The following is a 16,497-nucleotide window of genomic DNA, read 5'->3' as shown; positions in this document are numbered from 1 at the left end:
TAAGCAGTGACTTGCCTGAAAAGAAATGCAACATTTCAGTTCTTAGTTCTTTGATATTTTAAACGTTTTTCATTAAAACTGCTCGACAGAAGGAAGGGTATATTCAGGGATATGTCACTGTTTTTCACTGAACTATTTTTGGACTTATTGATGGCATCATCTTGGGAGAGCTGCCCACATATAACGCAAGAGCTGACAAACTTCTTTGAAGGTGAAGATGCACTTAAAGGAAGGTTAGAGGAAGGATCATGAGCCTTGTATTGTATTGCTTAAACTCCTTTTGATTTTTGAATGAATTTTATTTTTCACTGTGCATTACAATAAAGTCACAATGGAGCAACAGTTACAAAAAATCAAAAATAACAGAAAACCACCATCAAAAAGTCAGACACCCATCATATAAAAGACAGAAGGATCTCATAATGTTTTTTTAAAAAAGGTTTTTACTCTATTTTTGCAGCATCTGCAGAAAGTTTAGTATAGTACTGCACAGGTTTTGGAAAAACTGTGGTTATGATGAATAAAGGTATAAGTTAGGCACATTAAAACACTTGGTAGGGGAAAGATTATGGTTACGGTTAACAAAACCACAAATGTTAATTGCAGGTCTGTGACAAAATGAACTGTCAGCATAAACGTGGGATGTATTGACCGATGCACCTCCTCAACCCACCGCACCCCTACTTTCTGCCTTTCTACATCCTTCGCATTTCAGTCAGGACCGCTTTAGAGAAAGAAAATTATTATTTCCATTTGCAGTAATTTATATTTGGTGGTTCGGTGCTGTTCTAGTCGTCTCTACCCACCTTTAAAGTGCATCAATGGAAAAGCCTGAAGCAGGAAAACCAGCAGTACAGCTCTCTAGGTTACAGAAGAGAGGAGGCATTAATGCCAACCTATATACACAGATACACAGGATGAAAAGAAAGAGTTGGGATGAAGGTGAGCTGCAAAGAGAAAGCAGTGTAGACAGACTAAAGTAGAGCATTGCGATTGCGGGGCGATCGTGGCTCAAGAGTTGGGAGTTTGCCTTGTAATCGGAAGGTTGCCGGTTCGAGCCCTGGCTCGAACAGTCTCGGTCGTTGTGTCCTTGGGCAAGACACTTCACCCGTTGCCTACTGGTGGTGGTCAGAGGGCCCAGTGGTGCCAGTGTCCGGCAGCCACCCCAGGGTGGCTGTGGCTACAATGTAGCTTGCCATCATGAATGTGTGTGTGTGAATGGGTGGATGACTGGTTGTGTAAAGTGCTTTGGGGTCCTTAGGGACTAGTAAAGCGCCATACAAATACAGGCCATTTACCATTTTTACCACTGCCATTTGAGTATACAGAATAGCATTAGTTATTATTAGTAACACTATTCTACAATACCAGATGAACTATGATTGCTAGTTTGGCTTGAGGATTGCCTCAACCTGTGCTATGCTCAATATGAGTAAAAATAATCAACATAATCATATAAATAATTATTCATAGTGTGTTATTAGGATGGCAGACTTGGTAAGTACAACAGTCTAATGAACCATATTACAAACACTTCTGTTGAACTGCATTTTTCACCATTGAGAAATGCAAGCGAGCGTGACTAGGCTATGACTATTCATACTGTAGTCCTGCCAAATATGCAGTTCTGCTCTGCCCATGAAAAGAATTGCTCTCTGCCTTTTGAACTGGACTCACAACTAACTCACTCAAGCAATGCACTGACTAAGTTGAGTTTATCCTGCATTCGCCGGCATGTGTCTAGCTTTACATTTTGAGCAAAGCCTTGCCCTGCGGACTGAGAGCGCTGGGGGGGATTAGAAGCCAGCTTGACTACCGCTGACCTGCCTGCTCCTTTACAAGGAAAGATCAGCTATCAGACTGCTACTGCTTTGTGCCCTGCTGTTTGAGGGTTGTGTCAGGGATTCCTCCTTAAGTGCACAGGGGTTCACCAAACAGTTGGGGGCAAACAGACGTGGAGGGAGGAGGCCTGAAACCTCTCACTATCCTTAGAGCTGTCACATGTTGCCCAAAAAGCCTGGATGTCATCTGTCAAAGCCCTCATCAAAGAGCACTTTCAAGCTCAGCAAGTTTCATGCGTGCTGTGACCAAATGAAGGTAGTGTTTCCATGGATACTGCCCCAATTGAGGGCTAGTACCAGGTTTTTCTAATCAGGCTTGAAACAAGCTACTGGCAGGCTTAGTGGTTTGCAGTGACAGCCATGTCATACAACACAATTTACAGAATTGCACAATTCAATACAAATCTTCTAAACATGTACAACAGGGATCTAAAACAAAACATTATATAATCGCTCAACTAACTACAAATTCAGAAGAAAAGATGAAAGTTTAAACAATAGATTCCACATGATATTGATGAAGTAGTTATGTAATAAGGTTTATATTAACAAACGTAGTGGTTAAACAACAACAGGTTAACTGAGACGTTTGCTGAAAAACTGAAACCACAGAAGAATGCAAAAACACGAGAAAGCGTTTGTATTTAAAAGGTTAAAAAGTTGAATGACGTGCAGTTAGAGGACAAAGAAAGAGACTTAGAGGAACAAACAAGGAATAAGTAAGGAGAGGATACAAAAAACTAGAATGGCAAAAAGGCGGAATTGGTGCAGAGGGCGACAAGATAGAAAGAAGGAGTGGCTCCGTCAGAGCGGTTGCTTAAAAAATATGGGGCCTTATTAAAACAAACACATCCGATCATGTATGCACTGTAGAAGCAAAAATAGCTTCCCTGTGACACAAGCTGCTTAGGCAGACACAGACATGAGGAAGGTGTGGTTTCATTCTCTGGAAGGAAGCACAGCATAAGGGTTGATGGGAAGCTGTTTCAGATGTGTGTGTGAGTATGTTTGCGCATTCATGTTTATAAGGGTGGAGCTCCATGTAACAGGATCTCAACATGAAGGGAAATGCGGGCTCATTGAGACTCTCTAATGAGAGGGGGAACCTGATCAGATTCAGATGGGGTGCCCCGAGCGCATAGCCCCCCTACAGAAAGTGCCGCCCGACACCCTTTGTTACCTCCAAGTGAGCTGAGAACAGCCCATGAACCATGTAACTAGGTGGTTTCCAGGTTAATGAAAAGCTGTAACTCCGGTCCCACTGTCTCTCTCGGCTAGAGTGACGACTGCCCTCCCCTTCCCACGTTGTATCCACCCCCCCCCCCCCCCCCCCCCCCCCCCATCTTCACCTCCACATTCCTGCCCATGTCCATGACGGGAGTATCAGGGTCAAGGGCAATTAACTTTGCTTTGTGTGAAGTATGCTTTATTTATATCTGAGGCTTTTTATTTTCCAGAGGAGTACACAATATAAGAAAAGTCAAAACCTCTGAGTGGTATATTTTAAATTAAATTATCTGAAATTGTATGACAATTAACAGAAATGTGCATTATATTACCAAAAGGGCAATTCACACTAAATTCACTTTGCAGTTAAGAATTTTTTTTTTTATCAAGACAGAACCTCTACTGATTCATTTGCTGCACAAAAATATAAAATGCTGTCTTGTGCCCAAGAAACTGTATGTTTAACTCTCTTTTAACGATGAAAGCGGTTGTAAGTGAAACTGATGGCAGGTGGGCTCAGCAGGAGTCCCTCAGATGTAAGATAGATGTACTTGTTAGCAAAGGTGAGTAACAGGAGTCATGGCTTGACTGGTCAGTAAACACACCACAGAGAGTTAAAGTGCAGCAACAAAGGCAAAAATACACACTGTGAGTCATCTGACAAGACTTTTACTTTTGCCCATATTTAAAGCAATGTCGAATGTGCTTTAATGAAGTGCTGGCTATCATTACTCAAAAGTGCTTTAATAGATATGTAGAGCTATTACATTGTCTAGCTATTTCTTTATCTACCAAATCAGTCATCTTGGACGAGTAAAAGCTGCCAAATGGTCCGTGACATTACATTTTGTTGATTCATAACAGCAGTATTTGGCTACTGGTGGAGAAGCAAACTGCTGATGTTAGTCCTAAATCTGCAGTTCGCTCCCCCCGTTCCTGTGAAAGAGGAGAAAGCCAAATCCTCATTTGCAATACAGGTAAACATCAACTCCACGGCAGGTACACATTAAGGCGGGTTTACTTTAAAAGAAAGAAAAAGGGAGAAAGGGAAAAAAGGAAGAAAAAAAAAGCTCCTTTGATTCTGTGTTGGTGGAAAAAAGTAAATTTACACCAGTTGCTGTTCAATTTGGACCGGTGGACAATAAAGCAGGAGCCAGTGCCTAATAAGAGCCATGCCTGAGAGAGAGAGGGAGAGACACAGAGAGCGAGAGAAACCCAGTGGAGGTGTGTCTGCGTCTCGGCTCCAAGGTTCCTGCTAATAGATTTCAGCTCCCTCAGTTTCCCAATTAGCTGGTATGTAATGCTTGGTTTATGAATTCATGTGTAGATACTAAGTGTTAGAACATGTGTGAACATGTACAGTGTGAATGCATATTTACACATACATGGCATTGTATGTGTACGGCAAAGATACAAGCTGTGTGTGTCATTATCACGCTAAATAAACAGCAACTACCTGTTGTTTATAAATTCATATACTGACTATAGTGGTGATTTAAATACATTTTAAAAAATCCCCTATTTAAGACCGAAAGGAATCAGATTACACTGACCAATTCCCAGCCAAAATCTGCCTATCAACGTCAACACATGGCGACACAAACAGAAAACAAACAGATAAACCTGTCCAGTTTTAGTGCAGCTTTTACCACTTTTTAAGGAAGAGCATTACAAAGCAAATAGTGAGTGCACTTTTAACCCTGACCCTGTGTGAGGATGGACAGGCAGAGCTCAAGACTTACCTGTAATAAACCCCAATAGCTTCCACACATGACCATAAATCACACGGTATGCCTTCAAAGTATCGAATATCGACTAATACAACACCGCTCACCCCTGGCTTTTATCCCCCGTGCTTCCTTTTCTGTGTTCTGGTGGTGGCACTGCCTTTAAAGTGCAACCATCTCACTTTTTTAAAAGGCACGCCGAGCAATTTATTTACCAAGAAACTGCAGCCGTAAATGACAGAAAAAGCTGCACAATTTACGGACAAGTAGTGAATGGGGGTAGGGGGGCCCAGAACGAAGCCAGGGGTCTTGGCTGGGCCTGTGAAAGCCTATAAAGCTTTAGTAGTAGCCCACGACCTGTTTATGGCTGGCTGAGACGCTGTGGTGTGAGGCTCCTGATCACTCTGCAGCTCGTGACTGCTGCCGCTCTTGCATAACACACAAACAGGAGATGGTAACGGAAACAAGGCATTAAAACACTGCAAACAGATTCGGTGACATGGGCTTTATTCTGCAAGTCCTTGTCTGTCTCAGAAAGAAAAGGTCTGGGCCTTTTTTTTAATTAGGTAACGAGGCAAAAAAAAGAAGAGTGACTTAAAAACAGAAAACATCTAACCTTAACATTGTGTGAGGAATAAATGGGTAAATGATGCATTTCATTTTCCACAAAACATCTGAGGCTCTTGGCATTTGTCTTGGCCCGCTTAAATGTGGATTGCAGAACTGGCTTGGCATGCCGAGCTGGGGGACCTGGTATGCTCGGAACTTCACAGCATAGATGCAAATGCCCACCAAGAAGATTCAAGGCAGATGTGGACTGAAATGGCGTACTTGTAAGTAGCCATTTGGTAAAGGTATTGCAGGAATTTTTTATTTTGAAAATGCGGCTCACCTCGTCTTCACCACATCGAGGGGATGCATCAAGCAGATCTCTACCAGACCTAAAAAAAGTAAAAGAAAAAAAACAGTCAAGATTAGTCACTTTAAAAAGAATAGGTAATCAGTTCTCTATTTTCCTTGCTTTCTTTTTTGTTCACTGCACTGATGACTGCTTACGAATGAAGATAAATGAAAAGCATTTTTTTATCAGTCACTGGATGATTTCCAACGGTTTCAAGATTGTATTTCTGCAAATGCACTCCTTCTGCGTTCCGCACAGACTGTTTACCAGCATGAAACCAAAGCCTGCTCAAACATGACTGGTCAATACAACTGGACTACAAACAGAAACCAGACATTTCTGATGGTTAAGACAGCATTAAGTATGTTGAAGAAAGATTAATTGGCAGCATACGTTTGTCAGAAATGAGAGTAATTGAAAATTATGAGTTTGAGTCTCTATAGTTTCAAGTTGGCTTTCCAAATGCTCAGCAATTGCTACTTAGTCCAAACTGAGCATATTTAGGTTTGGGACAGCCGGCCATACCATGCACACAATTTTTTTTAGAGATTTTAGTAAAACATAACTAAATGTGAATAAAATAATAAATAATCTACAAAAAGTGATATCGTTTATCAGTCTATTTTTTTTGTTATGACTTTTCTGTTAGTCTTCTTGTTCTGTTTTTGTAAATCACATCAGTGCTGTGAGCCAGTCAAATCTTCCACATCGATCATGTGAACTCGTAGATGTATGCGAAATCTCTGTGACCATCAGATAGCAACACAGTGTGTGTGACAGTCACCCTGTAAACAATCTGATAAGAAGCTTGTTTAACGTCTAACCGGGGAAAAAACAGTGAATGTTCGTTCATGTGATATGTTTCGCTTTCATTTTAAACCCATTTAAATTGGAAAGTTCTGTAAAAATACATTTTTTCATGTTTCTACCAAATGGTTTTGAGGTGCAACCCGTGCAAGTCCTGGCAACTTTACATAAGAACCTCATCATCATGATTATCACTCTGCCTTTTGGAAACAGCAGCTACTTCAGTAATTCTCAGTTTTTTATGGATTGGTCTGAATGAGAGATCCGGCAAGACTTCTTTTTCTTTCCAAAAACCCTCTGAGTGCTGAAGCCACCGACTATATCACCCGTGCAAACCCAGTACATCAGCAATATGCCAGCAGAATCAATGCAGCCGGGTGATCATTGAAAGACTCTGAGGTTTCACACACACGCTAACTATGTGCATCTGTGTTGAAAAGCCACTGCTTTGGCACGGAGGCTCTCTGACTCAATCAGGATTTTTTTTTTTAACTGGCGATTCTCACTGCATCCCTTTACTGGGGCTCTGAGGGCTTCCCTTGCAGATTCCACTGTGTGTGTACACAGCTGCTGTGCAATATGGGGTCGTTCTAATTTGCTCAATTAAACATATTGTCTATAAAAGCGTGTGTCTTCTGGGGTTTTTCCAGGGAAGTAATTATCAAGTGAAATACCACAGTAAAAATTACTTTGTCTACAGTTGCATCTTAATGTACGAATGGGAGAACTAAGAAGCACTGAACCAAGCTGCCAGTGGCAGAGAGTCAAACAAAATTCCATCTGTTACGGCTCAGTTGACCTGACTTTGGTTCTTAATGACACTGCGCTGGAGAGGTAAATGCAACCGTCCATTGGACAGATTGTTTTCTGTCCTCTCTATTAATAGGCCTGATGTGAAGACGAGGCGCGTCAAATCTTTCAACGGGTAATCAGATTACATGAGGAAACCAAACCTGCCTGTTTGCTCGATCAGCCTGTGCACTTTCTGGGAAATGACTGAACATGCTCAAGGTGATCTAGAGGAGGAAGTGCAAAGGGGAAAAAGAGGCAACTTCTTCAAACAGTGGACACTTGTGAGGAAGGCAAACAAAGATAAAGACATACAACTCTCCCCAACTCATTGTGAGCCTCTGTGTGATCTAAGTTAAAAGTAAAGCAGGAGTCGCATGTAAAATAGGTCCAACACCACGCCATAGTCAGCAGAGCAGGATTGCTCCCGCATTAAGTGTAATGGAGGGAAAATGCAAAACGGATTTACGTGAATTGATGTGGAAATGAAATATGAGTTAGCCATTACTACTTGTATCATAACAAAAGGTGCTACTACATTTTTTATGGCTAAATAAAAGCCCGTGTCTGTAGGTTGTAGAATGGGCAAAGATTAAAACAAACCAGAAATTACACTGAAAACAACAGAGCAGAAAATCTATTAGTAATCTATTATTTACATTTTTTTAAAACCATGAAATACATTTTGCATCTGTGCGTATCTAAATAGAGAAAAAGACGAAGATGCTTCTTTTGGCCGTTGACTTATTCACAAGAGGTCGACACAGCAGGCGGCTCGGCACATTTCATTCGGCAGATTTTTCCCCCACATGCTGTTCCTGATGCAACCCCATAGGAGATGTGTGTCTCCTCCAAAGGGAAGTGTAAACCATTACACTATGGTGTGACTATCTGTGCACATCTGAATACTTTACTAAAATGATTACTCTAGTTTTTCGGGCCTTAGATTACAGGAAATCTGTCATCCAGTTTCCCATACATGGATTAAATGTAACCCTAGACTAACAGAAAAATCTAATCCCTACTGAAAAACAACTTTTGATTTAGGACTAGGTTTAATCTATGTATGGGAAACTGGGCCTAAAGGATACATATTATAAGTATAAGTAGAATACTCTTCACCAACTGACAGGTCTGCCACAGTATGCAATTTAGGTACAGCAATTCATGAGGTGTGTTTCACTTCTCAGGGTATCATTATGTAAGTCTAAGTGCATTATGGACCACAGCGTGTCAGTTAGCAATGTATGCTGCTTTGTTCCTCCAAGATGGCAGTTGCAAAAGGATTAAGTGATGACAAGCACTAATGCAAAACTCAGCTGTGTTTGTCTGAGTATTTGTCTAACACCCTTGCAAACAGGACAACTGAAGAAGAGTTGATGGCAGATGAACTGACAGGCTGTGTGGACTTGAAGAAAAAAAATAAAGTTTGTGGCCATAATCCTAAACTGACCTCTACATGACATCTCACACACACAGCAGTTTTTATAAGACACTCCATAGTGATTTCCAGCAGCAATCGATTCATTTGTGTTAGAAATCAATTTTATATTAGCACATATAATCACACTGAAGTTTTCTATTTGTTAAAAAACCTGTAAACAGCAGCTAGTTGTATGCAACCAATTTGTAATTATTTTGATAACTCCAAGTCAACATATTTGCATTTGGGGAAAACTAGGTGGAATAAAACAGAACAATGATGCGGCGTGTCCTCTCACTCAAAGTACAAAGAATACAATGCGAGAAAGGGCACAGCAATTACATAAGTGATGACAGGTCCACAAAAGATGCAAGTTGTTGCTGCAATAAATTCTGATTTATAGAGACTATTCTCAGAGAAGCAATTAATTCCAAACAATTATGTTAGACAGCTCATTTTTTTCCTGCTAATGTCCAATGGAAACACTTCATCAAACTGTCTCTGTGTAAAAAACCAAGTATGTAATTTCCTCGACATTCTCACACCACTGTGCCCCAGTGTATCCTGCCTTTCTGTTCCAACTGCCAGTGCAAAATGCTTTTTAATCATACAGTGCGGCCATAGTGAACCCACACACTCTTGAGAGCACTTCACACTCAACAGTCTCTGATGCAGTCACCGAGCATGCTGAGGACGCACTGAAGGGATGATACTACTGAACTTTTCTTATATTTAGCCCGAGTTTGGCTGCAACTCTTTCTGCAATTGCTTCCCTCCTCCAGCTGTAAGGAGGAGCCTAATATTACAGTGACCCGCCATCTGGTTGATGTTTATGACTTTGCCATGCATCAGTGAGTTGCATATTAGAAAATTCCATTATTTAAAGGTTCTTTTATTTCTGATACACAATAGTACTGACAGGGCTTGTCATTCAGGAAATTGCAGACACACATATACACACACGGAGGCGCACGCTCTAATGGCAAAGGAGTGTCTGGAGCGCAGCCATTTAGACACACTTAAATATACGCCGCCACACTTGTATTTCAGACACATGCATTCAAGGCTAAGATGCAGTGTGAAGGTGAACTGAGCAGTGGAAACAAAAGAGATGAGATTAATGTGGCACAACATCAGGTGAATTTTATGCCCATCGCCAATGCAGAGTGGTGAAAAAGAGCTTTTATTTTGGCTCTCACATTCACCACATGTCTGAAAAACAACGAGGATCGGTGTTAAAAACTGCTGCATCAATCTTTTTTTTTTTCCTACACAGTGCAGTGACTCTTTGGAGCAGAACCAACAAGTAGCTTCACTGGTAGCATGGGTATTCAGACATTCCAGGTCGTCTGATAACTTGTCCAAAGAAAGAAGATCATACATCACACAGATGAGATGATTATCTTCATTGGTTTTGGCATGGGAATGCATACAGTTTGCTCCCACGCAAAAGTGAGAAAGAACAACAATAGCGCACCAGGGAATGATTGCTCAATGGGTGCAGGTGTCATCCATCATGCCAAGACACACATTGAATGACTGTAATTCCCAGCAACCACAAGGAGAAGGTCACTGCTTGGAAGCAAGATTTTCCTTGTTTAAGGGGCTAATACTTGAAAGACAAACTAGCTGGTTATTTCTCATGCTTACTTGACCCAATGAATGCTATAATCTCAAACAATGGCTTAAACACTACTTTCTTAACAATATTTATAATATATAAATTATTTAAATTTAATAATAACTTATTTTAATTAATTCTATAAAATACTGACACTTTCAAAGTTGTAGAGATGTCAAAATTATGTAAATTGTACACTTTGTTAGTGAAATATCATGAAGAGCACGAAGAGATAAAAATAAAAGGTGACAGATAAACAGCTTAGTGAATTTTTTTCTAATGCATTTTAAAACCGATCCAACATTGCTAATTGTTTTCCAAAACCAACGTATTACTTGGTTCATTGAGAGCCAGAGCAGAAAATCGGAGCTTGCTCTGTGGTTTCAAGGCGTGACAAGAAGCATGAGTGTCATAATGACAAAGCGTCACCTTGCAGGCCGACTCGAGTTTTAACAAGGGCACCTGACTGAACCTGCAGGAAATATCTCATGCCTCCATGTCCTCCATTAATACCTTTCAAAACACATCGGACCTGGAATGCTAAACAAACCCTGCAAGGTGTTGCTCCACTGCAGTCACAAAGCCAACATGATATCCATCAGCAGCGAGGCTGGGCACGCTGATTTAGAAAATCAACTTAATTTTAAGCTCTTTTAAAGCAGAAAGAAGGGACAAAGGGACAAATGAAAGAAGAATGTCTTTGCGATCAGATAAATTAAAAAATGCAGCGGTAGAGATAATGAACTCATGGGAATCACCAGATAAGTAAGTCACGGTTTATTTTGGCTGCATCTTCACTTTCGTGCTATTTAACAAAACAAAACCCAATACACACACACACACGTACGCACACGCACATACATATATATACGTATATATGTAAAAAATAAAATAAAAAAACAAGACAAATTGAGGAAGTGCATGATATAAATGTGACATAAAAGTGCCCAAATAACATGGGGTCTCCCTGTTTCGGTCAAGCCATTAAACTTTAGTTACTACCAAGTAAGGCAAACCATAGTACTGAAATACAGCCCTTGAGCCAAAGGTGTTTTCACAGAAAACAGCTGGTGTAATGGTTCCAAACTGATCACATTAAAACTGAAATGGAGTATAAACCATTTTCATCCAATCATAGCACAAGCTATCTGTCATGAGTGTATAATGATGCCACGGGGAGAAAGTGAAATGCCTTTCTAGAAAATAAACCTGTATATTACAGATAATTAAAAAGAGAGGTAACTAAAGTAGCCAAAAAGCATTTCTTCATTATCTAAAGGAATAATGAATAAGGCATCTTAGTGACTTTTTCTTCTAGGAATGGGTCATCTAAATCATATATGGAGAAACTTACTGCATATGAATTTATTTATTTAAAAGAAAGCTTAGTACATGCGGAAAAAGAAAGCCGAGAGAGTGAGCCTGAGAGAAAGACAGAGAGATAGACAGGGGTATTATGAGCTATTAATCACAAATATCACCAATCATGCTTCCTGTTGTGGGAGTGCAGAAACTTCCCAGTTAAGTCCCCAAACACTCCCTAATTCTACACTTGAAAAAGCTCAAAGGCTGCTTAGAAAAACAAGCAGGGCCATCTCTAGTGACAGTGGGGGATTTCTTTTTTACCCCCGGGGGGCTCTGACATGAAGTGCAGGCATTCACACTTTCTCTGGGTCTGAGATGTCTACTACATCATAAGGCACACACTGTGGATATTCTCACCGACGTTGAGAAGTTCTAAGCCATTGAAGCTAAACTATTAGATCTAAAAGGTTCAGGATGTTAAAACTAGAATTAAGTTATTTCTCTCCTTTGTAAGACAAACAAACTGTTACATACATTTATAGACATAAAGTATCTTCCACGTTGCAGTGCGGTAGAATTAAAAAGGGCAAAACTGGGAATTACAATGCTTGTAAACACTTCAAATTACTTTTCAAATCTTTAAGAACACATTCAGAGTTTCACCATCCCAGATAGTTTTTATGCAATTCCTCTTCTATGTTAAAATAAATAAGTTCTTAATAATAAATGACACATTTCCTGTCTCCTGCAGAGCCTTGGCATGCCCTGTTTGCAGGTCAGAAGCCATAAATGCATGAGTTGGCAAGAAGTGAGTGAAAAAAAAGAATCCTTTCCCTTCACCTTATACTGCCGCCTTTTTGTGTAACAGTTGAGCAATTTCCATCAAATCAAACAGCTCCTTATTTTATTTATTTATTTTTCTGTTTTCTGGCCTTAATAAATGGTAGGAGGAAACAAAGAAAGACTGCATTTATCATGGAATATGCTGACTAGAATATTCCATTTGCAAATGGTATATTGATTATTCCATAAGTGTGCTGTCTCCAGTTTAGATTTATCTTGGAAGTCATGGCATATTTCCCCCACTGGCTATGCACAGGGAAAGCATGACTCTGTCTCTGTCTGTCAAACTTGAGATGAACTCTGCGATATTGATGGAAGTGTAAAGGTGAGTCAGGTGCATGTGCAGCTGACTGGGTCAACCTGAGCTGTCTGCCCTGACAGACAAATGATAGATATCAGTGTCAGTGTGAGAGCCTGCATCCTTCATTACTGTCACTGGTTTCTTAAAACCTGTGGTGACATCTTTTCTTTTTTCTCTACATGGCCATCTGTAGGAAAAACAATACGATGCAAATAGCTACACCGGGAAGGCGGAAGTGGCTATCAGGCGGAGAAGAAAAGGGTACAAAATGGATGCAAAACCTGGTGTAACTGATGTTTGACAGGAAGTGCTCCGTGTCCTCTCAGGGTGATTTCTTTCATGAGGATTGCTTTTTAAGCAAATTTTCTCCAACTCCTGCAGGACACCTGTCACCATCTAAATAAACTCTGTAATCCTCTAACAAAGGTTAGAGGGTGTGAAGTATGGCTCTACAAATATGAGCGCAACATGCAACTATAAACCCTTCAGGAGGTTTGAGCTGCTACATTGTCCACAGGAAACCAGTTGTTCCCCAACCTGTGGGTTGTGACAGGTCACGAGATAAAACAATCCAACAGCAGTAGTAAAAAAATTAAAAACATTTGACTATGTTATACTTGTTTCTCATACCATTAAAAATACATTCTTTTATTCTTTGTTGTAAAACACTTTACATTTTTAACAGACTGAGACTTTTATTTCCGTCAAAAAGGAGAGACAAGGAGCTGCCTGAAGTATAGATCAGTATTTGTAACACAAACCCAATTGAAAAATGACAATACAATTAACAACAGAGCCACTAACAACTATTACTACAGTTCCTCTTAAACTTAAAAGTTCCTGAGCAAATTTAAGATTCAAAAAAGCTGTTTTACGTATACAGATGATTTATACATTTTATTTAAAAAATTAAAGTCAAATGTAAATGCACTGAATATTTTTATATGTGAAATATAAAATATGGTTAAATATAATCTCCAAACAAAGCTGTCATTTTATTAAAAATAAGTGGTAAGTGTAGCACGGGCAAAACTGTTAATACGTTTCCTTGCTACTTCACTACAATCCGGGCATCAGTCCATCTTAAAGGAATTAAAGGAATGAACCATTAAAGGAATGACGTCAGAGGGGATATTTTATTATATATATATTATATAAGTGTTTGGATTTTTCTAGGCAAAGAATTAGATTTAATTCACACAAATATTTGATAAAAGAAATACCGGGATTTGAACTTCCACCATTATGCATGACAGACACAAACGTCTTAAGGATATGTTTTTATTTCCGGAGGCTTTGCAGCCACCCATTTCATTCAACTGCCTCTACAAGCCCAGTGTAACATCTGCCAAATCAGCAGGTGAAAACCATGTAATTTTTAACTCAAATTATATGTCCGAGGCTCATCAAATGTTTTCGCTTGAAAACATTAATAATTATTTTCACATGTCTTTACACATCCACTTTGTGTACTTTCCCTAAAAAATAACCTGCCGGTGCGAAACCTCAGATTAAGCCTACAGGTCAGATCTGGCCAGGAAACAAAGTGCATGCTTCTTGACTGTTGGTACCAGTTGATTTTATTACTATGTATTACAATATTATATATAAATTAATTTGTGACAATATTTAGACGTAAGACATGTCTTTAACAAAAGGAACTATAGCATTAAGCTCACTCCGGGCAGAGAGATTTCACTTTCACACCATCTACACAGAGCCTTGATAGAGAGAGATTACAGGTAACCAAAACAGTGCAAAAACATAAACAGCTCGTCCTCTCCACAAACTCCTCTCTACCATCATGACTTCAGACAATAACAAAGAAACTGAGATGTTTATTTTCTCCAATAAGTTTATTCTACAGTGGATTTGCACACTGAAACTGATATAGCCCTGAAATGACTCTCTGGATCAAAATATTTGACTGCTGTTGTCAAATGTCCTCTGTTTTTAAAAACAACTCTTTCAGCCATTATGCGGGCTGGCATGTGTGTATACGTGGTGCTAAGCTTGTTTAGTGCACATTATGTCAGCCTTTAGACATTATTTTGTGGTCATCACCCCACATTGTTCTAGTCTGCACATGTTAAATAATTACACTATTACACAACTCTCCTCCGCCATGTAATGATACTGGAGAAGAAAATGAGCAGTAAGCACTGCTACCGAAGTGTTGAAGAGCAAATTGATTCTCAGCTTATACTTGTTCCCCTGGGGTACCTCTGATGTTCTCATACGTTAGGTGGAATGACTTTTGAGTATTTTCCATAATCTAAAAAGCCTGATATATAGACTGTCACTATAACAAATGGACTACGAGCTATGACAGGCCAGCTTCACAGTACACACTACACAATTACCAACTGTGCTCTGGGGAAGGAGTGAAAACTAGCTGGAAAGTAAGCAGAGAAATCAAAATATAAACCAAAACTTGTGACAGAAATTAAAATTAGGAGCACTTATGTGCAGGGTTTAAATCATTTCTTTAAACTGAATTATTTTAATGGCATCAGCTAATGAGAGCATGTTGACAGTGTGAAAAAAAGCGGAAATTAACTGAAAGGGCGCAGAACTGTGCCTGGATGGTGTACATTCATCTTAAAAAACAGCAAATATTGCATTTATTGAGTTAATAATTTAGAGAGTAATTATCCTTGTTTGTTGATAAATGAAAAAAGTATTATTGCTGAACACAGTAACAAACTACATTCCTCATACCTGAGATGGCAACAATGGCTAGAAATAACGCTCTTTGTTAAAAGCATCTTTGGATATCAATGGCTTTCCTCAATACTAGTCTTACAGCAGAGTAATTGTTCTCCATCACTGAAGGTAAAACCTCACCCTTTGTTATATAAGGCAGACCTACACACACACACACACACCACATGAACTTCTGCTTTTACAAAAATTGTTGCATAATTTTCACCTTCCGGTATAATACCTTTAAAAAGCTGTACTCTCGCACACTCTTCTCTGCTTTTGTCTGTTAGAAAACAACCCCTATCAAAGCCAATTGGCTTAACTGGCAGTTGTGCTTCATTTGCAGATAAGTGGGCAAAAGACATGAGTTACTAGTTTGGCACAAATTCGGTGGAATTACCAAGGATGATTGGATCAAAAATGTATGACACCAGACACCAATGACTGCACCTGAATCAACTTGCGTGCTGCCAATCAGATCGGCACTTCAACCATCTATGCAAAAGAGGAGCAGCTGCATCGGAAAGTTTCCTTAAAGGTGCAAATAAGGGAGAATTTCACTTGACTGCAATATATCAATTTAGCCAGTTACGAAGCTTAACATTTTGTCACCTGCTCCACTGACTTTGGCCAGGAGCTAAAAATTATGCTGAGAAAATCTATATATAATGATATAGCTTGAACAGATCACTTCATGGCTGAATTTTGAGTAAGCGATGACAATAAAACACATTTAATTAGCAACAATTTTATAGTTGCATATATTTAGCTTCTTCTGCATGAACTAATATTTACACCAAAAAAAGTTGGGTTAATAATATGACCACATATTTTGGGATACAGAATATTTTTTAACTCTATAAATGTTTGAAATGTCCTCACACATTTTCATACATATAAAAATACATATGTAATAGTGAGTTCAAAGTCAGTTCATATGAAACTTTAGCTTGGTTAGTTGGACGCTCAAATGATAAGGCTTCAAGGTTATGCGATGTAAGACAAA

The 16,497-nt window shown here is 39.4% G+C and overlaps 1 protein-coding gene across 1 annotated transcript in view; it reads right to left on the bottom strand.

Annotated features, from left to right (window-relative positions):
• slc25a21 (solute carrier family 25 member 21) overlaps positions 1–16,497 on the bottom strand; it is a 104,259-nt gene that overhangs the window by 36,997 nt on the left and 50,765 nt on the right. The window contains exon 3 of the mRNA XM_085142821.1: positions 5,688–5,736. Within this exon, the coding sequence (XP_084998947.1) occupies positions 5,688–5,736 (49 nt within the window). The remainder of the gene's footprint in view (positions 1–5,687; positions 5,737–16,497) is intronic.

Source organism: Neolamprologus multifasciatus, chromosome 19 (genome assembly GCF_963576455.1).
Source record: "Neolamprologus multifasciatus chromosome 19, fNeoMul1.2, whole genome shotgun sequence".
Taxonomy (NCBI): domain Eukaryota; kingdom Metazoa; phylum Chordata; class Actinopteri; order Cichliformes; family Cichlidae; genus Neolamprologus; species Neolamprologus multifasciatus.
The sequence above is the reverse complement of the archived record's forward strand: the minus strand, read 5'-3'. Positions and strand labels throughout refer to the sequence as shown.